Genomic DNA, 26,584 nt, shown 5'->3' with positions numbered 1-26,584 from the left:
AAGCAGAGTTTATTACAATCTCCCTCTCCCCACTACCTCCAACTCCTCTCTCTCCTCCCCTCTTCCCATATCAGTGTTAACACCCTTTAGGGAACTCAGTCAGGGATCAGATATAGAGGCAATGAAGACATGCAGAACTAAAATGTACTATTACCATTTTTATCAAGGAGAAAGACAGAATTAGACACACATAGAACATGTTAGATAGACTTGGGAATAGATACCAAGGGACAAGACACCTTATATTTCATATAATCTGCTACCTGTAATTAGAGAGAATCACCTAGAGACTTCTTCTTACTCCAAATCTGTGGTCCCCTTGGCCAGACACCTTCTGTCTCTGACAAAGACAGTAGCACACATCTTGCCATCTTCCGATGACTGCAGTAAAGCTAGAGGATGACACTGTAGAACAGCTCTCTTGGACAAGTCTTCTCAGGACCAGGCGGAGGTGTGTCCAAGAAGCCAAGAAGGCCCGTCTAATCCCCTGGAGACCTTTTAGTCAAGACTTTCAGACTCGGGAGTTCAAATATCTGAATTACTAAGAGATATTCTCTGGCTATGGAGCAGGGATGAGGGGGACAGTGCCCACTCAACACAGTGTCCTTGAGAAGGCATGGGGCACGATCTGCTGGGGGACCTGGTGACGTGGCAGTAACTGGCTACTCCACCTGAACAGCACATTGTCAAGACCTGGACGTCCTGCCTCTGACATCACAGTGACATTGTTCATCATGATGGTCCCCAAAGACTGCTGTACATTATAAAGGGTAAGAGTTATGTAGCTGAAGTTGACCACTGTCCATCTTGCTTGGGATGATAGGAAGTGTCACAGTGAAGAGAAATCCTTCCTATCACTCTTCATTGCACTACGTTTTGCCAAATAATTAGGTCACCCCATTCAGGAAGGGTCCTGGGATGCATGTGTGGAGTGAAGCTTGCTGTGGGAACTTGAACTCTGAAGTCTCTGACTCCTGTGCAATTAAAACCCCAAACTTAAGGTTGTATTAGCATGGATTTTCCATAGCGAGTCACAAATGCAAAGTTCTATATTTCATATATATTTTTCTAACATATGTTACTGCCTATGTTTCTGATTAAAAGCTCGTCCAAAATAAAATAACAAAGGATTACTTTTTCCAGTAGAACTTTCTTCTTCCATAAAAGCTGGAAATAAGCCCTCACCTAAAATTACCCAGGCTTGCAGGTGCTGGGTTTTTGGGGGTGAGGAGTGTTTGCTAGCGAGACAAAGGGCATTATTCTCCCTGCAACCACCACCAGAAGGTGTTCTTTCTGTGGAGAAAATTATAGGCCAGTGCTTCAAAGACATTCCATGGTTAGGCACCACTCCTGGAGACTTGTAGGCGGCAGGCAGGCAGGCAATCAACAAATATTTATTCTAAGCCTACTGTGGATTCAGCACCCTTAAAATTGCCAGGGAAACTAGCCAGGAGGCTGTAATATCGGTTAGAGCCAAGTTAGTACCCAAGGTCATCCCATAGTGCTTAACGAGCTCAGTGACCCAAAAGGAGCAGAGAACCCTAAAACTATAATAAGGCAATATCTCACTTAGGTAGGGGATATTGATAGAATGAGAACATGAGACCCAAGAAAGGCTCTTTAACCAAAGCTGATACTTGACAGGTGTCCACACCTGCCTCTCCTTTTAGCTCTCCCTCACAGACACCCAGCCCCCATTCCTTGTGTGTGCACACACATGACTAGTACTACTACCACTATTACCACTACCACCAGCACTGTCACCTTTGCCTAGACGCTAAACCCAACTGGATTGATCAAATCATCAGATTTACTTTAAAGCGAACACTTTTTCAAAATAGGATGCTCATCACAGTGTTATTACAGAGAGGGGGAAAGGTAACGGCATGTATATCCACCAGCTGAGAAGGGCGATTTTCCCCTAGAGAAAATGCAACACCTATCAGATGTGATGCTGAGATCTCTGAGAGAGGGGGCAGGACTACAGGGGACATGGACTTGGATTGTCCTCGTGGCCCATGCAGAGGTGAACGAACAGGAAGGATTCTCACTCTCTTGTGTTAAGTTCTGATCTAGGTTTATTGATGCAACTGAAAGTCACATCAGCTGTTTTGACGTATGTGTTACATAATGGTGCTTTACAAATTCACATGAAATTCCCACATCCTCTGTTATTCCACTAAGCTGCCTTTGGACAGTAACAGGGTTTTGTGTGTTTTGTTTTGTTTTGTTTTGTTTTGTTTTGTTTTTGTTAACCAAGCATAAGATGTTACCTGATCCCTGTTAAATTCCTCTCTTTGGACTCCTTGATGCTAGTCTGCCAAAATCTTTTTGTATTTAATATCCTCTACCAGCTTTGAATTGCACACAGTTGATGGCTGTAGCTTCTGTGTTTTCTCTATAGTTTTAAGCCAGCTCAAAGATGACAGAGTTCTAGGGAAAACAAGGTACCAACGTCTTGCAGAGGAGTCAAATTCCCTGAGACATAGACTAAAAATCTGGCAGTGATGGTAGCCATTCTAGGGCAAAATATCTTTTTGGCTTTTATTGCCCATAATGCAGTGTTTAGGGTGACATCAGACTGAATAGTAGTAATTCTCAGATGAAATCAAGAATTTCTGTTGGTACCCTGTTAAAGGATTCTTATTTTTCTTTATTTTTAAAAGTTTTAGTTTGACATACAGGTCTTATAAAATCATATAATCATGAAATTATAAAATGTACATTTTGGTGGCATTTAGTACACTCAAAATATCGTGCAATGATCACCTTTATCTATCTTTATCCCGAACATTCTCTCGACCCCCAAAGAAAACTCTGTACCCATTAAGCTGTCGCTTTTCATTCTCCTCTCCCGCCAGGCCTGGGCAACCACTAATCTGTTTCCTGACTCTGTGAATTTACCTATTCTAGCTATTTTGTTTAAAATGAATCATACAAGATAAGAGTTTTTGTGTCTGACTTCTTTTGTTAAACATAATGTTTTGGAGGTTCATCCATGTTGTAGCATGTATTCATACTTCATTCCTTTTAATGGGTGATTAATATTCCATTGTGCTTTATTATAAGTTTTAAAAATCAAAAGTAAAACATATATTAATGCTACGAAAAAAACGTTCTTTAATAGCACATTTTCTTATTTGTCATCAGAAACTGGTTTAACCACCCAGAAAACAACTCCACCCTGTTCCACTAATTATTCTGTATATCCTTATGGTTTATACATTTTCTTATCCATTACGTATCCGCATTCCATACAGGAAGCATTTGAAACTCAAGGTGACTGCCCAGGGTGGTGGAGCCAAGTGTTTTAAACCAAGATTTCTCTCTCCAAGTCTTCTGTCCTTTTGAAATCCTCTGAAACAATGACCTCCTTTCTTTAATTCTAGACATTCATACAACTCATTTCTCCAGTAGGTTCCTACCTCTTTGCAAAGTTCAACTAAGATCCTTTCTAAGACAGAATTGGGAGCTCAGGATACTGCCCTCCTTTCTTAGATTAAGGCACCAGAGCCCAAGCGGTTTACTTACCTAAGGACTGACTGCCGGCTTATTACTAAGACTGGCTCATGCTCTCAGAACATCAGGGTTCCGAAATTCACTAAAATGTACAGTCCCTTAAAATACCCACCGTCCTGCTGAATCACAAAAGGCAGCCACTGAGTCAAAGAGATGCAGGGAAGTGGTATCTGAAATAAAATAATTCTCTAAGCATGCATTAATTAATTTCATTTAAAAAGAATTTTTGAAGGCTCGGTTTTGCAAAACTGTAATTAATATATGATTTGGATATTAACAGGAGGAAGGCTGGCAGGAGAATTGCTAAGGGAGTTGTTTGGCTTTTTACCACCACAGTTTAACGTCTCATCTAGCACTTAGGTCTGTCTGCTCTACCTCATTTTAGAAGTTGTATCCACAAGTGGAAAATGCGAGATTGAAATCAAACACCAAATCTTTTCCTTGCTTTTATTAAAACTGCTGACGTTCTGCTTTTCTCATTCTTGTGAGATTGCCTTGCATCATTTTCCCATGTACTAGAGTATTGATTTATGATACAATTTCTTTGTGTTTTTTACTAATTACATGATCTCTAATATTTTCAGAATTAATACTTTTTAATGACAACATGACAGAGGGTATGAATATTCTTTCCTTCCAGACTTTATAGCATCTTGCCCTTCCCAGGTAATCTCTCCTTCCAACCTGGTAGCCTTATTTGAATTGTACTCACTAAACCAAACTTAAAGCAGACAAATACTTACATATGAAACCATCAGAGCTGATTTACTTTGTGAAAGTTTTGAAAGAAGCATATTTTATTCCAAGTTATTAAGCCAGGTATAATTTTAGGTAATTATCTTAACGGAGATCCTTAAATAAATGTGGATTTTCAGATCCAGTAAGTGGGGCGCCTGGGTGGCTCAGTCAGTTAAGTGTCCGACTTCGGCTCAGGTCATGATCTCAAGGCTGGTGGGTTCCAGCCCCATGTCAAGCTCTGTGCTGACAGCTAACTCCATAGAGCCTGGACACTGTCTTCAGATTCTATGTCTCCCTCTCTCTCTCTGACCCTCCCCTACACATGCTGTGTGTGTGTCTCTCTCTCAAAAGTAAATAAAATATTAAAAAAAAAAAAGATCCAGTAAGCTATCAGAGTTATGCAGTCATTTTCAATTGACATCTTGAAGCCCAGACGTGAATCTGGACATCAAAACTATTTCTATCTTGGCAAAATAAAGCTCAAAGTTTAAGTTACTGACCCATGGCACTATGTGACAGGTCTCTCTGCCCATCCCTGTCTCTTCTCAAGTTTGGGAAGCATTTTGGGATCCAAACTGGCCATGGATAGTCATAAAATTCAATGGCTAAATATCAGGAGGTTTTTTTGGGGGGAGTGTTTTTTGTTTTTGTTTTTTTTACGAATTCAGAGATGTAAAATCAGAAATCCTTGAAACCTAGAGCAAGTTAGTAGTCACTGATATTGCAAGTACACGTCCAGCGGAGGCTTCCGGTCTCACACCACTGACCATCTGGGCCATTCAGACCCATCTCACCCGATCATTGATGTTTGGGGCAGAGGGAAAAAAAATTACATACATTTCGAGCGAACTTTGGGGGAGGCCACTGATGGCAATTATCCTGTATTGAAAAGGAAATACGAACAGGGATTTTGCCCTGTTTTTATATAGACAGCCTCTTACTTGTGGTCAACTCAGCAACACTACATTTTGATGTTATCACATTCTTTTCTGGAACAAAACCCGACAGCCGTTTTTAATGAAAACCTTTCTCCAAAGAATGCTCCAGCCTTCCCCACCCCCCAGCCAGCTGAATTTCAAATAATGTTTAATTCGGCTTGGCTTTCAGAGTCTGTAAAACATAAGCAATCAGCTGCGCTGAAGATGGAGAAGAAATGTTTTTACAGTTCCACAAATGTTTCTAATTGGCAAGAGAGAGTTGTTAATGGGAGATAAATTGCCTGCGGTGGGTGCGGGTGGGTGTGTCACGTGTGTGTGTGCTCACGCAGGCCACATGCACATATCCATGTGGCGGTAATGACGCGTGCGCCTACCTGGACTTCACAAGGTGCGCCGCACTGCGCAACCGCAACCGCCCGTGGCTGGACGTGGAAAAGGGGGCGTGGCTGAGCCTTGGTGGCCAAGTACAGGAGTACGGGACCAGGTAGATGGCTCGGTACTTACCAGCGCTCAGATCCTGGGCAGCAAGCCCACCAGTCCCCCATCGGGAACAGTGAACAAGGATCTTGTAAAATACACAGACCGAAGGAAAATGACCCTTATTGACTGAAACCAGCTGTGTCAGGCTTCTCCCTGTCTCTCCTGATTTGCTCTCTCAAATAAATGAATGTGGTAAAGGACGATAGAAAGTACACAGAATCCTTTTTTTTTTCTTTCTTTCTTGCAATCACACCTCAGTAAGAGCCCTGGATTTTATAGCTGAAAAATATATGTTTATTTGCTCATCAATTTTCCTCTCTCTCCCTCGCCTTTTCTTGGCATCGGGTGGAATGTTATTTAAAACAAGACACACTTGAGCTTCAAAAAGAAAAATCATTTTGCAAAATACAGCTTGGACTCATTTAATGGTGATTTATCATCCCTAAAAGAGTGGGGTACAAATATCTATATTTGGTATCTTTTAATGATTTACAGTGTAGTGATCCGTGTTGGTACCAGGCTGCAGGGAAGCAGTAGCCCTTTTTTGAACTTTGAGAAATGCCCCAATAATCATTTATCAGCATGGCTTTCCTTCAAAGATGGCACAGGCTGGTTCTTGGAGAGTGGAGTCGACCCCAAGGCCTGCAGGTCTCTAAGGGGTGCTGTTAAAGTCTTCATTTCCTTGCTGAATTGTGTTTTCTCTCCAAAGCTTTGAAAAGGTTTTCTTTTATGCAGCTTCCATTTTTTTCGGGTAGTGGGCAAATGATAAGGTGCCTAAGACAGTGCCTGGCACATAGTAGAGGCTTCATAAATATTTGTTGAGGGAATAAATAGTTAAATGGAACATTCTAAGCCTTACTAGTATTATTGTCTTGGCGTGAAACATGCAAGAATAGACTTGAGGCAATCAATCAATTTTCCTTAACAGGACAAGCTAATTATTTGAGAGATGAAGATCTGGTGCATAGTATTTATTTGTCAGGCTCCATTTGCTCCTAATTAAAGGTGGAAAAGTTGTTTGTAGCATTGAAGGGATAACATAGTAGCCCACTACTAAATAGCTTTTCAATTTTCCATACCACTTTTTTTGGGAAAACGTATCAAAAGAGTTAATGCACTCTCCCTTTGTTTCTTTATGTTTTATTTTTTTGTTCTCTTTCATTTTTTGGAGGGCAGGCAGGGTGTGGAATGGGCAGCTCTTTTGAAAGTACTTCTACAGTCCATCCGCCTACATGACTTCTGCAGCTTTTTTTTGCTGACTTTGGTTGACTGATGAAATCACCCTCCCATATAGATAGCACCAGCAGTGATCCAAGATGAAAATGCTTCATCCTCTTTCGCCTCAGGACATTTCTTTTATTCATTCATTCATCCATCCATCTGACCATTCATTCCAAAATTATGAATTTAGTACTTAATATTTACCAGGCTCCGCGTGAAAGCTATGAATTTAACACTGAGCAAACTCCAATGTGGTCTCTGTGCTCATGAAACTTACGGTCTGGGATGGTGGATGGTTATGAATTGAATAATCATACTAAAAATCATAACTACAAACTGAATTTTTAGAAGAGGAATATGGTCTACTGGGACCGTGTAATAACAGGAATTGATTTTGACCAGAAGACCAGGGAAAATTTTGCTAAGGAGAAGCCAGGAGCTAAAAAAGGGGAAAGAGCATTTCAGGGAAGAAGATCATCAAATGCAAAGGCCTTTGTGGCCTGTGTTGAAAGAGCAAGGGTTGATGGGAAGGCATGGCCACACTCTTCAAGGTCTGTGCATACCCCATATCATCCTCTGAACATTGGAAAGACAAAAGGGTCATAACCTTTAGCGTTAGGAAGTGGGGGAGAAAGGACACATGTACTTTTTCAGATCTGTGTGTCTGGGGGACAGGGCGGGAGGAAGACAAGTATCCATTCTTCACAAGTGTTAACAAGGGAGGTGATCGTGCTAATTCCATGATCCTTTGCTGCACTAGAGCTTCCCAGAAATTCTTACCATTCACCCTTCCATCTGCCAAGTTTCAGAAAGAATATATCGCAGATTTGCCGTTTTGTGCTGAGTAACCGTACGCTGGACCAGGCAGCAATAGCACTTTGTCTTGTCATTTTATTGTGGGCCTATCTCTTCTTTCTGCCTTTCTTTTGTTGATAGGGAGGTGGCATAACATAGTTTATATAACTGTGTTTTTGGCAAGTGTGCATGGTATGCCTTCCGGCACCTTCTTTCTCAGTTTAGAGAACAGGCTCTGGAGGTAGCATACGTCTACACCTCTGCGGTGGTGTGAGCTTGGGCGAGTGGCTTGGCCTCTCTGTTAGTCTTGCAGGACTGTTCTGAGGATTAGGTGAGTTAATGCTTGTAAAACATCGAATGGGGAGTGGCATGAAATGGGTGCTCAGTTAATGCCAGCCATTGTTATTAGCTATTTTTAATGATACAGAAAGGTGTCGAAGATACACTGTTAAAGAGGCCAAAGGCAGGTTACTTGGGACTGAGCTTAGCGGGGAAAGGGTAGGCAGGTGTCTTTTACTTTTTCACTTCATATTCTTATAGCAGTTGATTTGTTTTACTACATGGCTATATGGTTTTTTTATTTTTTTAGCACTTTATGAATTTTTGAGAGACAGAGAGAGACAGTGTGATTGGGGGAGGGCAGAGAGAGGGAGACACAGAATCTGAAGTAGGCTCCAGGCTCTGAGCTGTCAGCACAGAGCCCGATGCGGGGCTCAAACCCACGAACCATGAGATCATGACCTGAACCAAAGTTAGACGCCCAACCGACTGAGCCACCCAGGCGCCCATGACTATATGTTTTTACAATCATGAAGCCTCAAAGAATAGTTGAGAAAGTTTATCAAGACTACCCAATATGTCAATTTCTAAAAAATACAAAACAAAACAGAAAACTGTGGTTTCAGTATAGTCTTTTTCATAGTTGTCTTCACCCTTAAGTTTGGAGATGTCATTTAGAAACTTTTCTTGGGATAAAGAAATATGTATCTGAAGCCCAGCAGTTCATTTTAGTTTTTACTTCTTTTTTTAAAAATATTTTCTAATGTTTATTTATATTTGAGAGAGACAGAGCATGAGCAGGGGAGCAACAGAGAGAGAGGGAGACACAGAATCTGAAGCAGACTCCAGGCTCTGAGCTGTCAGCATAGAGCCCAATGCAGGGCTCGAACTCACAAACTGAGATCATGCCCTGAGCTGAAAATGGACACTTAACTGACTGAGCCACCCAGGTGCCCCTCACTTCTTACACAAATGTTACACTGTGATAAAATTATTCTACTTGTTCCTCTATCTCCACATTTGCATATAGAGAGTTGTCTAGAATGTTATTCACCCACCAAATATAAAGAATGCATTTGGTTCATTGGTTGCTGACCTCATTGTACTTTCAAGGATCGCTTTAATGTTTTATAATGAGCATTGTTATAAAAATAATGAAATCATTTCTAAAAATTGGAGACGAGGAGTATTAGTTCACTTTTCCATTTAGTAATAAACACAATTCCCAGCATCTAATCTTTCCCAGGGAGTCAGGAAGCTTAACTTCATCAGGATTAATATGATGAAGGTCCATAGCTGGTACTCATGAAAGAGAAAGCAGGTAGGCTTAGTGGTTACTGAGTCTGGATGTAGGAAAGGTTTTCAGTGATTATCTAATATAAGATCTAAGTCCATCACATACTCCTCTCCCTTTTATTTTTCTTTTACAAACGGAGGCTCTTTGGGTTTACCTAAAGATTTTGATGAATTCAGTTGTCATTTATCAGTAGCTTACTCTAACCAGTTGAGAATCATTAATATTATACAGGGCTGGAACATGGTTACTTTGACCCTCATTTCAATATAACTCTTCCCTTTCACAGTGACTGCGCACCACTATCATTAACAAGATAAAATCACAAATCAGGGGAGAACTTGAGTCCCCTAGCATATATTTCATGAAGCCAGTGTGAGCTTGTCAACCAGACTATCCTCCCTGCAGAAGATGGCTTTCCAAGGAATCACTGTATTATGCAGTGCTTAGCACATTGTGCCCCTCAGGATATGATGATCATTGCCTGTGTACAAGAAAAGGCAGTTTTGAAGAGATGTGACTAAGCTGATTACCAACAAACTGATTCTTTAAATCAGGGCCAGCAAACGATGACCTTTGCACCAAATCTGGCCCAGTGCCTACTTTTGCACAGCACATGAGCTAAAAATGGTTTTTACATTTTTAAATGATGAAAAATCAAAAGTTGAATAGCATGTGAAAATTATGTGAGATTCAACTGCCTGTACCTAAATAAAGTTGTATTAGGACATACCCAGGCTCATTCATCTACGTACTATCTATCGCTGCTTTTGCACTAAAAAGGCAAAATTGAGTAGTTGTGACTGAGACTGTAAGGCTTGCAGTGGTGAAAATATTTACTGTCTGACTCTTTATAGAAGCAGTTTGCTGATCCCTGCTTTAAATTCAGGTAGAAGCTATTTGTGTACATGACTGTTTGCTTGTGAATGGACAATGCTTCGGGGTTAGAAGTATGACTGTTAATGTGACCATCAAAGAAGCTATAGAATGCAATACTCCAAATGTTTCCACTTTCCTCCCTTCTTTCCCAAAGATCAGAAGAAAGTTATTGTGTGAGAAAAATTAGATGATCGGGAGGAACTATGAGAAATATCCTGGTAGCAAATGGAGAAGACCTACGTATTGTCTTTAAAAATTAGAGATCATGAATTTCATTGGGAGCCCTAAAATAATGTCCATACCATTCCTGGGCTCTGAAATAGGAAGTCCTTTCCCCTTTGTATTTGAGAAGGCTTTTGAGAGGAAGAAATCTTTTATTCCTGTGACCCTTACAAAACACCGCACTGTATCCGATGAGCCCTTTGTTCGGTGCCATTGTTACATTGATTGTTTCATTTGGTTTATACTTCCATTCAGCTCCAATAGGATATGATGAATAATCAATAGCTGGAAATTAGTAGGCAATGCCTTGGAGTAGACAGTCTAAATCTGGACAGGGTATCCTGTGTATTTTCTGTGACATTGACCCTCCTACTTACTTATATATGAAAATTTGAAATCTATATAAGCCATACTGCCAACCAATAAAAAATTGTTAACAATAGTACCATGACATATTATAGAATTGAAAATATGAGTCATTTTGATTCAAAATTCCTATTCTGTACACGACTGACCTCAGGTGTCCCCTTTTGTTTTGTTCTGTTTCAGAGGCTGAAGGCCGCATTGACTCACCACCCCGCTGCCATGTCAAACGGGAATATGAACACCATGGGACACATGATGGACATGATGGGCTCCCGGCAGGACCAGACGCCACACCATCATATGCACTCGCACCCGCATCAGCACCAGACACTGCCAGCCCACCACCCCTACCCACACCAGCACCAGCACCCAGCACACCACCCTCACCCTCAACCCCATCACCAGCAGAACCACCCTCATCATCACTCCCACCTTCACGCACACCCTGCACATCACCAGACCTCGCCACACCCACCCCTGCACTCCGGCAACCAAGCACAGGTAGACCCTTCTCGTGATCTCTTTCCCCCTTGTTGTCACCGGGCAAGCTCTAACGAGGGCGGCTCGTTGGCAGCAACCTTCTTTGACGAGCTTGGGTGTTCTGTCTGATGCTCTGGAGAGCTCTGTTCATTTCCTGGGAGGTAATGATAACCTACAACACCTTCCCAGACCATAGTTTCCAGAAACAATATGGTAAATATCAGGCCTAGTCACCTGGAGGGAAAACGTAAACTTCGTGTTACAAAGTTATCTCTAAAAAAAATGATACTGATGGGAGGATTAGGAAGAATTTCAGCAGATAAAGAATGATTTGAATAAAGAATGTGAAAAATAAGTTAATTCTAGCCATGGTTTTAGCTGCAGTGCTTTTTAGGATATAGACACTCAATTTCGTCGCCTATAAAATGAAAGTTAAATGGCATGGACAGTCTTCTGAGTAACACCAAATGTTAAAAATGTAAAGAAGAACAATTCCAGATAGACAGACAAAGGAGCTCGGTAATGGGTGTTGGGGCATAAGGTGATGTGTAAATGATGAAGAGAGGTGACTCATCCCACCTAATGTGAAATGCGTTGGAGGGAGTAGTCAGAGACAGCCAAGCTCAGTAGATGATTGGTTCTAGAGAAAGGCCAAATCCCAGGGGTGGAGAGTCACCAGAAGTGGCTAGAAAGAAAGCCAGCATTTAGACTCAACTGAAAGAGGGTTGGGGGGACCACGCAGACATTATGTCACCCCAGCCCAAGAAGAGAGGCGGGTCCATGTACCCGGGTAAGTTTTGGTAAGTGGACGAAGGGCACGTCTAGGAGAATGGCTAGTCCTAGACACTTTGGATCTTTAAGCAGGATGACGTTTGTCAGTCCCCTCCGCCCATTCCACACTGCCAGGTTCTACCCCGCTGGGTCAGAGTGGTGTTGGGAACTTGAGATCGCCAATTAATGCTTATTCACCATCTTCTCCATTGTCTGCCTCTGGGCCTCACACTGGGCAGTTTCTGAGCTCTTGAACCCCTTCCTCTAACACACACCAAACTTGGACAGCCATCCACAAAATGGGTCATTCACAAGCAACTCTCTGATCTATTCAATAGATGAGTTAATTCATTAGGTAAGCTTACATTTGCAAAGGTAGTTAGAAGAATTCTATATAGCAAGTAAGAGTGTAGGCTTTGGAGTGAGAAATCTGTCATTCTCTTCCTACCTCGTATGATGGGTGACTATGGTCAGTGAGCTAAACTCCCTAAGCCTCAGTTGTCCCATCTGCAAAATGGGGTAATAATAGACTAAACTCAAAGACTTCTAGGAGTATTAAGAGAATGTCTGCAAAGCCCTCAGCACAGGTTTCAATATATATTAGCCATGGTTAATTCCAAACTGAAGTAAGATGATAGACATTTAGCAAGTGGTTGGGCACTAAAATGCTGTCCAAACCACCTTTTTAGTCAAATGCGATAGTAGGGCATGGAGACATTAGTAGGGAGGAGGAAAACTACAAGTTCAAAGATAAGCAAATAAATTCACATAAATGTGTACTTATATTTTTAAGGAAAAGGATAGCATTAAATTTTGGTTGCCTTTGTTGGCAGGTTACTTCACAGACAAGTTTAACAGTTGAATATAAAAGCCATTCATTAGCTAATTACCAATTAGTCAATTGCCCTCCATTTCAAGTCAGTAAGTGGCCAATTGTATATGCAATTACTTAATTGCTATTATAATTAGCTGCACAAACAGTTGCTTTTTAATCCCATACTAAAGAGAAAGAGTACAGGTTGGTCTTGTTAAAATTTAAACAAGATCATTTAGACAGTACTCAAAATGCCACTCTTAAATTGTATTAACTTGGCTGATTTACTGATATCTTGTCATATTGCTTAATTGTATGATTATTCGAGCACTAGGAACAGAAGTTTATTAAGGTCCTTCTAACTCTGAGATTCTAATATGACTTGGGATAAATGTCTTTATGAAATTACAATACATCGTTTTTCATCAAAAGTTTCAGAGCATCTATGCCGACAGAATTCTATTTAAAAATAAAATAAGTAACAGTAATTAGCAGGGACATAAATTCTAGGTTCAGGGCTGCATTTGCAATGCCTCCGGGGTTCTTAGGGTTCTCTTGCATATAAAGATGTGATTTCAGAGTCCCGGTGTCATGCCTCAGTCACTAGGAATTTCTCTTGTCCAAACTACACTTTGAACTCTGAACCTGGACTGAGCCTAAAACCACCACATAGCTCACGCCTTTCGGTAAAGGCACCCGAAGAGTGCCAGAGGTAAAGGTTGGTTGAAGTTGGGGGTAGGAGAAAACAGTATCGAATGAGAGGTCTCAACAGTGGAGATTCAAACCCAGTTTTGCCTACTTGAGAATCTTGTCCAGGGCTGACAATTAGACATCCAAAATTCATAAAAAGAAATGGTAGAGGCCAAAACAGCCAAGTTCGTGATCTCCTCCCTAACGCTTTGCTTTGCGGTGGTGCTCAGCCTAGCAGTCACATCTGAAATGACAAGGCTAAACCTTTGACAAGAAGGAGGATTACATCCTCACTGGCCACTCTGGTAAGCAAGACCCTACACAGTTAATATTTGTTGTTATTTCTCTGTGATTGGGAGGAAAGGAATCACCAAGAAGCACTCTCAGAAGATGTCTTTGGTTTAGATAAAATTACTGAGATGCAGTCCAATTTTAATTGTGAGCCTGATTTCTTTTTCGGTGAGCCATATAAGATTTGATAGTTTTAAGATGAAAATATATCACTGTCAGTCTGCTGCTGTCAACCGGTAGTCATTATTAGTGTGATGACAGTCATTCAGATTGGTTTCAACCCTAGAATCGGAATGTGGTAGAAAAGGTTGCTGCGCTTCCTTTTGAAAACGTTTTTGCCTGCTATTTCTGTAGGTTAAACGTCTCTTGTAAAACAGCTTTATAGATATTACAGCCATGAGTCTGAGTGACTGAGAAATGGGTGGGGGGGGACACCCTTTATGGAGAAGGAACAAAGGGGGAAGGAGTGTAGTGCATTAGGGAAAACATTAGGTGTCCAGACGCATAGAGACTCCGTCGTGGAAATTTCACTCAGTGCTGTGTGTCTGCCTCATGAAGGAAAATAAAGCTGTATGGGCAGGAAACTCCAAAATTTTAGATACTCCTGAGCCCCAGGCAGATCTCAGAAGGAATCCATAAGTAGAGTAAAAGTTTTTAATAAAGTGCTCTACCACTCCCAGGATTTCCTTACAAGGCAAGTATATGTGATTCTTAGCCTTCTCTCCCTATCGCACAGACAGGGTGTGTTAGAGTGCTCAGCGCTGCTCCGGGCACCTGGAAAAGCCAGTCTGAGGCCGAGCTCCAAGGGACAGGACAGGTGGGCCCATCTGGGGTTTGCTGGTCCAGCGAGGCCTTTGCATTAAGAACTCTGAAATGGTGAAAATGGGGTTTCATCTGCTTCCTGGGATCCACAGCGTTCTTTTGATAGAAGTCGCAGTGGTGGTGATATCCCAGAGGTGTGTCCTAGGAATGTGGCTTTTAACACCAGGAGAATGAAAGGGGCTCCCTGTGTGCCCAGAAGGAGGTCTCTGCAGATGGTAGAAGAGACTCAGCGATATGGTGACAATAACCATGATCTCTCTGTTGTCACCTGTAGCCCTGCGGTGGCGTTTTACTCTTTTAAAACACACCTTACATGAGACATGAGACACATTTAACATCTGAAGGAGAAAAAGGAAAAAAAAAAAAGTGTTTTCCCTGCCATGATTCAGCCAAATGCCTGTCCGGGAAAAAAAATCTATTTGACTCTCTCTCCCAAGTCGTTTCTATGTCCTGCCAAAATATCACAGACGATAATCCTGCAGTGCTTTTTCTTTTCACGAGAGTGATTTCACTGTTTACTTCGTTCTTAGAAAACAAGTTCAATATGCTCGCCAAAGCGGCCGGCGCTCTGTGCTTTGCATTTTCAACAGGAGCTTGGGTGTCTTCACTCATCCTTCTCTTTCCCTGTCACCCCCTCCGTCTCCTGCCCCGCAGGTTTCACCAGCGACACAACAGATGCAGCCAACCCAGACTATACAGCCGCCCCAGCCCACAGGGGGGCGCCGGCGAAGGGTGGTGGATGAGGATCCCGACGAGAGGCGGAGGAAATTTCTGGAACGGAACCGGGCCGCTGCCACCCGCTGCAGACAGAAGAGGAAGGTCTGGGTGATGTCACTGGAAAAGAAAGCAGAAGAACTCACCCAGACAAACATGCAGCTTCAGGTGCAGGCCTCTGTCTCTTTCCTCCGGACTCAAAGGCTCTGTGTGCAGTTGGCATTTCCTGTCCAGTCAGTCGCTTGTTGACCTAAGCAGTGATACCACCTTAGCTCCAGAGAAGACTGCAGGCTTCCTCCTCAAGCTTTATTAATTCTGAGACACTGTATAAAACAACGTAACCACTTAGTTAGGTTTTCTGCAATAATGTTTTTAAAAACTTTTTTTAAAAACTTAATTTTTTGGAGAGATAGAGCACAGGCAGGGGAGGGGCAGACAGAGGGAGGAGAGAGAGAATCCTAAGCAGGCTGCGCATTGCAGAACCCGATGTGGGGCTCGAACTCATGAACCTCGAGATCATGACCTGAGCTGACCTGAGCTGATATCAAGAGTCAGACATTTGACTGAGGCACCCAGGAGTCCCAATAAACATTCAGTTTTAAATCAAGCTCTGAGGAGAGAGAACCTACCCAACTGAGTCACAGAGCACAGAGCACAGGCTTGGTCAGATGGAGGTTCACAGTCTTGTTCAGCAAGTAGCTGTGTTTAACCTCTCTGGCCCTCAGTTTCCTCATCTATAAAATGGGAAGAATCACCTCATGGAGACATTGAGAGTAATAAGTGAACTAATGTCTCCAACGCAGTTTTCCCCATGCCTCGCGCCAAATAAATCTTCGACTATAAGGCAGTCGCTTTGACTGACACTAGATTACCATTGTTTTTGTTTGGTGGAGGAAAGGACCGTTTATGGTTGTTGTTTTGCTCTATAGGAAAAGGCATGTTCCCAGCTCATGTTCAAACTTGAAACAATTTGAATCTTACAGGATTTTTGCTTTTCATGGGTGGCTCAACTGGGGACATTTTCTAACAAGGCCACTTTCGGGAGTGTTTGAGAGAAGGGGCAGGAACTCGGGTGCCCAAGGCTTCTCCACAAGACTTCCTACTGTACAAATGATGCGTTCAGTGTGTATGTGTCCCCACAAAAAGGAATGCCCCGTCCACCAACAGAAAAGAGCAGCCTAATAGATCACATGACATACAGATTACAGTGAGAGTTGTGGGTTTCAGCCCAGTGCTTCTAGGAGCACAAAGAATGGCTGAAGAGTAGAGGGAAGGAGGAAAAGATGGTCTCAAATGGGGAGGATCTGTACCTTAATGGTTCATAGGTAACTGTCACCTTCCCCCACCTGGTTCTTTGTGCATCCTTAGAAACCAACAGTAAGGCTGCCAACCCCCCCAAAGCTTTTGCATATTCAAGGCATTAAATGGAAATGGGGCATCCAATGTATAAACTGAAGAGGTATCAAGAAAGTTCGGGTTATGTGTGAACTGCATATGTATGTTCACCTTTTCCCCTAAATTTATCATCCTTTTCTTTTACCTTATTTCTCCTCCCCCAACTTCCTACCCCCCGTTTCTAGTATAGTGGCAAGCAGACACGGTGAACTCCTGAGCGTCTGCTCTCAATATCTGCTTGTTGAATAAATGAACGAGTTCCCCATCTCTAGAGTGCCCAAGAACTGGCAGTCTGACCACTTGGCAAGGATGTGATTGAAGGGAGTCAAGCCACAGTGGGATGGCTGGACTCTTAACACCTCGCAAGTGACACCAACTTGAAAGTCTGTAGTTCTAGAATGCAACAGCCACAGTGTATGTTTCGAAAAGATTTTAGGTAGAAGATGGATAAGCACTTTTAACATCCATGGTAATCATGTTTTTATTTTTATGTGTAGTGAAAAAAATGTAATTAGAACATGAAACCTTCAGCTTCACAGATACTCTTAGTAAGGATGAGGCTAAATTATTAAATAATGAATTAATTTGCACAAACATGTTGAGTAAACAAAAATTCTGGTGCATGCGGACCTGGCAAACATTACAGCCAGTGGCTCTGCAATGACTGAGGTGTGGGAATCCCTGGAATCTGCTACTGGTTCTGAGGTTTGCAAGAGGACCCTGAAAACGGGCATGATTCCTCAGTCCTGGCACTATTGGACTTGGGACTTGATCATTCTTTGTTGTATCCTGTTCCTAGCAGATATTTAGCAGTACCCTTGATTTTTACCCACTAAATAAGAGTAGCCTCCTCTACCTCACCCTAAGTTGTGACAACCAAAAAGTTTCCATGCATTGTCAAATATCCCATTGGGGAAAAATCACCCAGGGCTTGAGAACCACTGCCTTAGATGAAGGAGCCATGAACAGCCAGCTGGCACATAATGATGCCAACAAATGTTTAAATCAGTTTTTACTAAAATGAGCTTTTGCAGAATTACTTTGGCATACTGACTGGGGCTTAAAACAGAGAGAGAGAGAGATTATAGCAGAGATCCAGGAAAAGGAAGATGCTGGTTTACCTTTGTGGTCAAATATGTTCATTGTTTGGCATATGCCTGTATATTACTACTGTTTTTACAAAGCACATAAGGTAAATTTACCCTTTACGAGACCCTAATGCCTTCATTTTCACCATGTACAACCATACATGGCTAAAGAAAAAAAGATCCTAGCATTCTAGCCCCCAAAAACCAGGAAAAAAAAGCTCTGTTTAGGCCAATCAACAGAAACCAATATTTCTGGTTGTTAAATCAATCCCCAAGGAAGGGACAGTCTCTGAAAAAAACTAAATTATCGGTGTTTTCCAACCACTGCTTTGCTTCCGAGGGACAGAACCCACCGCCATGCCATGTTTTCTGTGATGCAGAGCATTCCGTATCATGCCTTGTGACGCTGGGGAGGATATGCAGATTCTGCTACCTTTGAATGACCCTCTCCGTCTTACTGGACCTTTGTCAAGAGAAAAAGGTGTCTCTCTTGAGGCTGGTCCAGTGAGCCAAATTTTAAGTAAACAGAAATGGAAGGTGCTAAGCAAACAAACTCCAGCCAAACGGAATATCCAAGGTCTTGGATGGCCCGCTGCCACTTTTGAGTTGTTTTCCAGCATAGAACCTTCTAGTTGGACTGTAGAGTTTCAGGTTGGAAAAATCAGACCTAAGAAAACAAATTCAAACTCCCAGACTTCATTTCCTTGTCTCAGAACAAATTTATACCCAAGAGGTCAACACAGGTTTAGGAATTGAGGGAAAGAGTAGAAACTACCCAAGCTGACATTTTTAGAGAGAGAGCAACAGGAGGAGTCTTCCCAAAAGTCACAATCAGCAAATGGTAGGGTGAGGACCCAAGCAAGTCTTCTCTTGACCTAACCCACTGCTCTGGGAGCTTTCATTGCAGAAAATTCTGAAACGAAAGGAATCCCCATTCTTTTCTCTGACAGAGTGGCTTAGATCAGCTCTGAATTCATCAACTACTGATGTGGTGCTCAGTGGATAGTTTGTGTGTAGGAGATGATATGGAAATCATCTGGTCACCCATGGAAATAATTGCTTTTCTTTTTTGGTGCAAAGACACATGGCCTAAGTCGCTGCTGAAATTTTAGACATATGAGCCAAGGTTTGGGACTTGGCAAGAGAATAGGCCAGATGGGAACTGTTGCCTTACAAATCGAAAGTCCTTTGTTTTAGAATGAAACAGACCTGGCCTCAGCCCTAATCTAAAAAAAAAAAAAAAAAAAAGGAAGTGGGGAGGGGCTATACTGTAGGGCCCATTTTGATAATTATGTTTTTGGCACAGATTACTGCTTGCACCAGAAAGCATTCTGGGTTTATCATATTAACAAAATAACATCCTCAAAGCCCAAAACTGCAAATGTAGCTATTATGGACTTCTTGGAGTACCTGTTTCAAGTGTGTTATTATGGTGTTGAATGTCTCTACAGGGGTGCCCTCTCATCCTCAGACAATCTTATGGGTTAAAGAACAGATTAATCCATCTGCATCTAGCCTCTTCCAGTCCCCATCTAAATAGCTAACTGCTTTAGAGCAGTAGCAAACCCAAACTCAGTTCAAATGAAAGAATGATTTCAGCAGGAGAATCGATACTGATTTTTAAGACTTTGCCTTAGCAAAGTACTTTTATGAGAAGACCTAGAACAATTTTTATAACCTACACAGGGAAGTAAAAAAAAAAATTGGTGATTTGCCTCAATTCACAAAGCAAGGTAATTCAGAGTAAGAAAATGCCTCCGGAACGCCTGGTTTTTATTTCCTTATGAGAGCTGCAAGCCACATTTTATTTCTTTCATGCATTTTGAAACATTTGCTATCTGGTGGTTCTCTTCCAAAACGAATTCAAGAGGAGATTCTACTTACGTTCCCTTGAAAAAGATTTTTATTTAAAATATAGTCTAGCATTCTCTCTACCAGTCTACATGGAGACTGTAAGATGATTGTGTGTGAGCACAGCATGTTCACTCTGCTTTCTCTAGGGCAGTGATTTTCAACCTTTCTTAATCCAGAGGCTTCCTATGGTGTCTGATGAAGGCTCTGCAGATTCTCTCAACAATATGGACACATACATGACACAAAGTGTTGCACTAAAATGAAACTGTAGATACAGCTTTGGAATCTGCCCTGATAAGATTTGGAAACATAGGATTTGCTAAAACTGTCTCCCCCAGGGAATATGAGACTTGAAATATAAGCATCTTTGAGAATACCAAAACCAATACTAATGCCAATACCAAAGTAATTAACTAATGGACAAAAAAATTCAAGATCGAGTCCTTCATTAGATTATTAGGTAATTAGCTTTCTCAGTAGAAGGCAAAGCAGAAACATTGAAAGAATAAACAACCATCTTGCTGGAGGAAGCTAGAGAACTAATCCAACCGTCTTGTTTTACCATACGTTGGTGTGCAATTTGGGAGGGCCAAACCCTATCAATTCTGAAATCCCTGTTGAGAGTTCTTTTTCCTGCTGGAAGCTGGTCCACGAATTTCTAGTGCTTCTGTGGCCACTAGATATGATTTTGCCCTTATCAGCAGCGTAATTGTATGTGTCTGATCTAAACAAGAGGCTGACTGTTCTTCTTTATGGAGAATATTAATTGGCATTCATTTTCCAACCATAACATAACATAATTACTAACACATTACTTTAAGAAATACGTCATTATTCACATATATCTTTAAAGGGTGATCAGTTATCATGGCAATCTTCAGGTTCCTACATTTTTACAGACCCTCAACTTCCCAGGGTCTGTTTCTATGCTTATGATGTATTAGTTTACTAATGAAGTGGTTTTCTATTCATAGACAGAGTGCCACTCAAGTTATCTGTTTTGTATCGAGCGTTGGTTAGATGCTAAGACACCACATACACTGTTCATAGTGGTGATTGGTGCTGTTTTATTGTGGCCTCTCATGGAAGCAAAAGGTTTATTGTGAAACGATTTGAGGCGTGCCAAGTATTGTAGGCAGTTAGCTTCTTGTGATTGTAGAAACCCAAAGAACGGAATTCAAAGTATTTTTGTAAGGAAGGGGCAATGAACACTTTGTGCCTGGGAGATCGAACACTGCCTAGAAAAGGCGGGACTGAGCAGGACATAGCTGGGGAAGAAGCAGAGGCTCAAGTCAACCTCTCCACGATGGCCACCAGGTGGGACTTTTCTTCCTCCTCTAGAAGCCTAAGAAAGCAAGAGAGTCTTGTTTTGTTTTGTTTTAAATACTTTCCGTATCTGTTGTTTCCTAGGTCACAGAAGAAAAGTGTGTCAGGATTTACTATGAATTGGAGCTTGACTCCATTTTCTAAGAACCATTGTCTGCCTTAACTTCAGCTGAGAGTTTCTCCTTAGGGAACAAGTGTCTTAGCAATCGTGATTCTAGAAGAGTGCTATGTCTATAGTCCACATGCGAATAATATGACATTTCATTCTGAGACCAAACACACACACACACACACACACACACACACACACACACATCTTAGTTTTCTTTTCCCCCTTTTTCATTTCGTTTTGTTTGTTTTTTAACTAGGCGTTGCTTTCTATTTAATAGTCTAAGAGTAACTTTCTCTTACATATGCTATTTTAAGCAAAGGGAATCTGGGAAAAGCAAGGAAGGCTGTCTGAATTTAAATGGACGTAAAATAAGAGAAAAAAGAATTAGTACTTAAGGCTAAAATAAATTGTCCTATGAATAAAGTTATCCCACTGACCCTAGAATTGACAAGGGTCACTTTTGGCTTTGTTTGGGCCCCTTACCAATCACACTTCTTCAGAGGTGGGAGGCGCAATTTACCCTCCTAAATGTTTTCAGATTTAAGAGCAATTTTCCAGAGCAATTAAGTGATTTATCATTAACGCTAACTTCTCAGGCGTTTTTATTTTGTAAAATTTGGAGAAGAAAGAGAAAAGCTTTTGTAGATGAGATTCTTACTATTTTGTTACTTACTCAACATTTGATTACTTACAATGTATTTTGCAAAGGAGTTTGGAAATGAGAGGTATTCTCTAAACACATTTCAAAAAAAATTTCTTTAAGTTAACTTCTAGAATCCCAGACTTACTTTGTTAGGTGATAAATACATGCCCGAAAAGCCAAGTTCATACTGAAAGTGTAGCTACAACCTAATGACAGCAATTTTAGAGCACCCTTTCCTGTGTGTGTGTGTTTTTTTTAGTCTCCCACATGTGGAGTACAATGCCTGGCAGCCACAAATGAGCATTAGCCAGGGAGAAGGTATTATTTATCACAACTTGTAAAATGGCTTATTTGAGATAGTGCTATGTTTACAATTTACTTTTATCAAGTGGAAGCACCTTAGAATCAACCATCTATTCTGCATCTACATTTGTGCACAGTGGTGCCAAGCACATTATTCTACAAAGCTATGAATCTGTCTTTGTGAATTACTACACAAAGTGGAGACTTGAAGCACTGATCTAAGTAAAAAGAAGCGTGCACGTGTGCACACGCAATCTGTAACACCCTGATATCAATGGCAGAAAGAGTTTAAAGACTGAAACTAGCCAAACTAGTTAATGAACCAATCAAATTAATTCAATCATGGCCAAGACTTCATTGCCCCTTGCCTTCCTGGGCTGACCTCACCTCACCAGTAGAGGATCAACAATTTGTTCCAGGTGCTTCCATGCCTTTTGCTAAGCATGGATGCGCTCTGTTGATCTACAGCCCATTCAGAAATTCTTTTGGGGAATCTGATGGTGGATGAGTTGGCTTATTCTGAGGACATTTCAGTGTGAAGCCACTAATTCTGCCACCCAGTTCTTCCCAATGCATGGTGTCACATTCACTCTCTCTTCATGCTGAATGTCAACCCGAGTTTCCCCAACAGTGTGATGATGATTATTATAAACAGCCAGATTCGCTAAATTCAATGATCGCTGTGTGCTGGACAATATTTGGAGCGTTTTACGTCTATTACCTCATTTACTCCTCACAACAACTCAAAGAATTTTATACTGTTTTTATCCCCAGTTATGTAGGCGGTTGCTGAAGCTCAGCTGACTTACATTTCCTGCCTCGGGTCACCCAGGAAGTGTTGAATGGAGATTCCCACCCACATAGCCTGGCTCCAGAGTTGGCCACCTAAAGGGGGTACTCTGGCCTTTGAATAGGATTCAGCTCTTGAGTTATAGTCTGGTCTTTTCAGAAAGTCCCTGGTAAACGTGCCAAATTAAAGGCAAGGTACACATTTTCAGGCAAATCCCATTAAGTATCATCCTCAGTGTCATTCAGACACAACAGAAAAGTTTGCCAATATCGCTATTGAAAATGCACGGAGACTTGTATTCTCTGGTCTTTCCAACGTGGTTTTGATGTGTCTCTTTCCAGAATGAAGTGTCCATGTTGAAAAACGAGGTGGCCCAGCTGAAACAGTTGTTGTTAACGCATAAAGACTGTCCAATAACAGCCATGCAGAAAGAATCACAAGGATATCTAAGTAAGTCATCGGCTTTTTTTTTTCTGTTCTGTGTCCTTTTTTTTTTTTTTTGGCCACTAATTTTGCATTGGATTTTATTCAAAGAGCGAAAGTAAAGAGTAGATTGCACACCCCAGCAGAAATCCTACTGGAATTCTACAGTGGCTGCCAGACTGTTCCACCAGGGGCATCCTTTTTTTCTGACCCCTATCCACACCATGCCCACCCCCTTCTGATAATTTCTGGCTGGACTTTGCATGGCATTTCACATTGTAAGATCATACCGAATCCCAATTCTGCAGCCAGTAGAAAAATCACTTGCCGGAGCCCACCTACCAGTGGCCTAACAGTCTTCCAGAGAAATCCAGGGGCTGGGGTACAGGCATTGGGTGAATCCTATCCAATGCTTTAAGGTATATAAGCTGCTGGGCTGAAAAGCGAGTGACCTTGCCTCGGTTTTCCAATGAGTAAAGTGGACCCCTTTCTCTAGACCCCAGTTTCTGCATCTGGAGTGTCAAGAAGTTAAATGCTAGTTGAGGGGGGGATGGTGGGAGGAGCAAGGATTCATGGCTGAAGGTCAATTTATTTTCAAATAATTTTTTAGATTGAGCAACACAGATTCTCCCACCACATGTGAGTATTCTTCCACATTTGATATATGGATGGCTATTTGAAAATACAAAAATGGGGAACTTCACACACCAAGACTTGAACACGTGAAATAAATCATTTTGCCGGTATAGAAAGCATGGCTTTGCTTGTAGCTCTAAAGTGGGAAGGCATAGCTGGTGACTACTGTTGAAAATGACGTTTGGAAATTAACGTCCAGGAGAAAACGTGTGAAACTCTTCTATTCCTGGTAAACATCGAGTCATATTTTCCCGAGTTAGGCCACAGGTGCACCAGAGAAGAGCTATATTGGAGTGTGCGTGTGTGTGCTTTTTCCTAGGTCCGGAGAGCAGCCCTCCTGCCAGCCCTGTCCCAGCTTGCTCTCAGCAGCAGGTCATCCAGCATAACACCATCACCACCTCCTCCGCGGTGAGCGAGGTGGTGGGAAGCTCCACCCTCAGTCAGCTCACCACTCACAGAACAGACCTGAATCCCATCCTTTAAAATCCACCGCTGGGTCAGACCTTGCCTCCAAGAAGAGCTGTCGCATATCATGCGTCCTTTCTTTTAAGGGCATTTTTAGAATCAACCGAGACCTGGAAGACTCCTCAGCCCTTCAGAGACTGGCTTTCATTTTTATAGTTATTATGGAAATGTTGTCTTTTATACTTAGTTCTATAAGAAAAAAAAAGGGAGTTATGCAATTAATTAACCTTTCAGCTTGGGAAATGCTTTGGTGCTTTTCTCCAATTTTCTGGTACCAGTTCACTTGTTTATAAACTGAACTCTTTCTGTATATAGACACAGTTTCATTCTTATTGGTCCAACGCTTTGCCTGAAACATTGAATCTTGTTAAACTGCAGCTTTTAGCCAAAATGAGGCATACCCAGATGTCACGTAAATGGATGCAAGGTAACTGGGTGGTGAGTCTGATGACGTCGTTACACATGCTGAGTTTGTGCTGTGATGTCACTAGGATTCCAGACAAACACAGACCCTTTTCCATATTTGTTTTCCTCTGACTATAAAACAAATTAGGAGATCTGTTGATGTCCAAATAAAACCACCGAGCATCTCGCCACCTCTCCTCCACCTCTTGGCCCACCTCCTTGAATTACCCTCCAGTTTTCTCCATTCTTCCTCTCCATTTCCACCTTTTCCTGGGTCCCCTATGTACTCTTCATTTTTACATTCTTCTCTTTTATATTTCCGCCTTTAGCATTGCAGGTAAAAAAGAAAATAAGTAAATCTCAGAAATACGGATCTAGCCATTGCTTCTCTTGCCTGTGACCCACAGCTGGAGTTCATTCATCTCTTGCTTTTTATAAAATGGTAAGCAGGAGATGTTTAATGTGCCTGATTTAATGTTTTTAATAATCAGAGCAAATAAAAGTTGGCTTAGCTGTAGGTGAAACGTTGTTGAATGCCAGCTGTGGAGACATCAGGGAAGGGAGCCTGTAAGCCTTGATTGTGAAGGTCCACATTGTGACATGGGCTACAGCATCACACCCTCGAATTACAACTGGTTTTATATGGCCTGTCTATATGGCTGAAAATCCATACACTATGTAATAATTCAGAAGGGCTCTGTTCACTACACAAATTACATTGGTCAATCATCAGCTGCTAATAGACTAAGATTTATTAATTATTTTTTTTCTTAAGCCTATGGAACTGGCTTTGCTATTCTGGTGGGGGAAGTAGACATTCTACTAGAGGAACAAAGAGAGAAAGAAAACCTGATGTTTCTATAGGAGTGCATTCAACCTCCTCACCGCCCCCCCCACCCCTGCTCCCAGGATAGCCAAAGCCTTTTTTGGCTGCTGCAAGAATCCCATGGATATGGCTACTCTGTTCTTCTGAATAATCCTGATTTATATTTTCAACAACTTTCATCAGCTTGCCCGTTATAAAAAGTAGATAGTCTTGAACCACAGTTGTGCCTCCTTGAAACAAGCCATTCTACTGTGCTAATGTGTTGATATCACATCTCACAAGTAACAGGCTAACATTTTTCTCCAGCAGTCTAGACAGGTGCTGGTGTTTCATCTCCATTTGAATGCTTGATGTCCTAACATGAGTGTGTGTGTGTGTGTGTGTGTGTGTGTGTGTGTGTGTGTGTGTGTGTTCATGGGATTTAAAATAATAGTATTTTACAAAAGGTGTAGCTTTTATAAGAGTTCAAAAAAGGGAAAGATGTGTGTGAGTGTGTATATATGTGTTTCTCTCTCCCTGTAGCATAAGAATCTATTTTGGAGAAAAAAAGAAAATATGAGGGTCGTGAAGCATGATTTTTATAACTAGTTTCAGGTGTATCTAATAACTCTTTGAGTCAGTATTTATCAACCATTTTTTTTCATGTATGCAGTGCTTTCAAAAGAAAGTTTTGAGTGTCCAGGGAAACTCATGACTGGATATATGACCTAAAAATCAAAACAAAAGCAAAAGCAAAACAAAAAACAAACACAAAAAAAACCCAAAAATTTTTTAATTTTAAAAAGAGAAGAGAAAGAAATGCAAATTGAAAGGATTTTCTATTTTAGACAAACATATCTTTTTTTATGTATTTTAAATACTGAATTCATAGTTGTTTTGTTTTGAATCACAGCAGAAAATGCTGAATGGTTGAGCCCAACAGGCTTCCTAAGAAATATTTAAGATATATCTCTATTCCAAAATTAAATTTAATTTTTTCAAAACTTCTTTCTAGGACCATCTATG

The 26,584-nt window shown here is 41.4% G+C and overlaps 1 protein-coding gene across 2 annotated transcripts in view; it reads left to right on the top strand.

The window, feature by feature from the left end:
• Window positions 1-26,360, top strand: part of CREB5 (cAMP responsive element binding protein 5) — a 392,449-nt gene extending 366,089 nt beyond the window's left edge. For both annotated transcript variants that reach the window (XM_029925818.1, XM_029925819.1), the window contains 4 exons: window positions 10,915-11,232; window positions 15,254-15,481; window positions 23,166-23,274; window positions 24,203-26,360. In XM_029925818.1, coding sequence (XP_029781678.1) covers window positions 10,915-11,232; window positions 15,254-15,481; window positions 23,166-23,274; window positions 24,203-24,366 — 819 coding nt within the window. In that variant the 3' untranslated portion in view covers window positions 24,367-26,360. The remainder of the gene's footprint in view (window positions 1-10,914; window positions 11,233-15,253; window positions 15,482-23,165; window positions 23,275-24,202) is intronic.
• Window positions 26,361-26,584: the final 224 nt, after the last annotated feature.

The sequence above is a fragment of the Suricata suricatta genome, chromosome 2 (genome assembly GCF_006229205.1).
Source record: "Suricata suricatta isolate VVHF042 chromosome 2, meerkat_22Aug2017_6uvM2_HiC, whole genome shotgun sequence".
NCBI lineage: Eukaryota > Metazoa > Chordata > Mammalia > Carnivora > Herpestidae > Suricata > Suricata suricatta.
The sequence above is the reverse complement of the archived record's forward strand: the minus strand, read 5'-3'. Positions and strand labels throughout refer to the sequence as shown.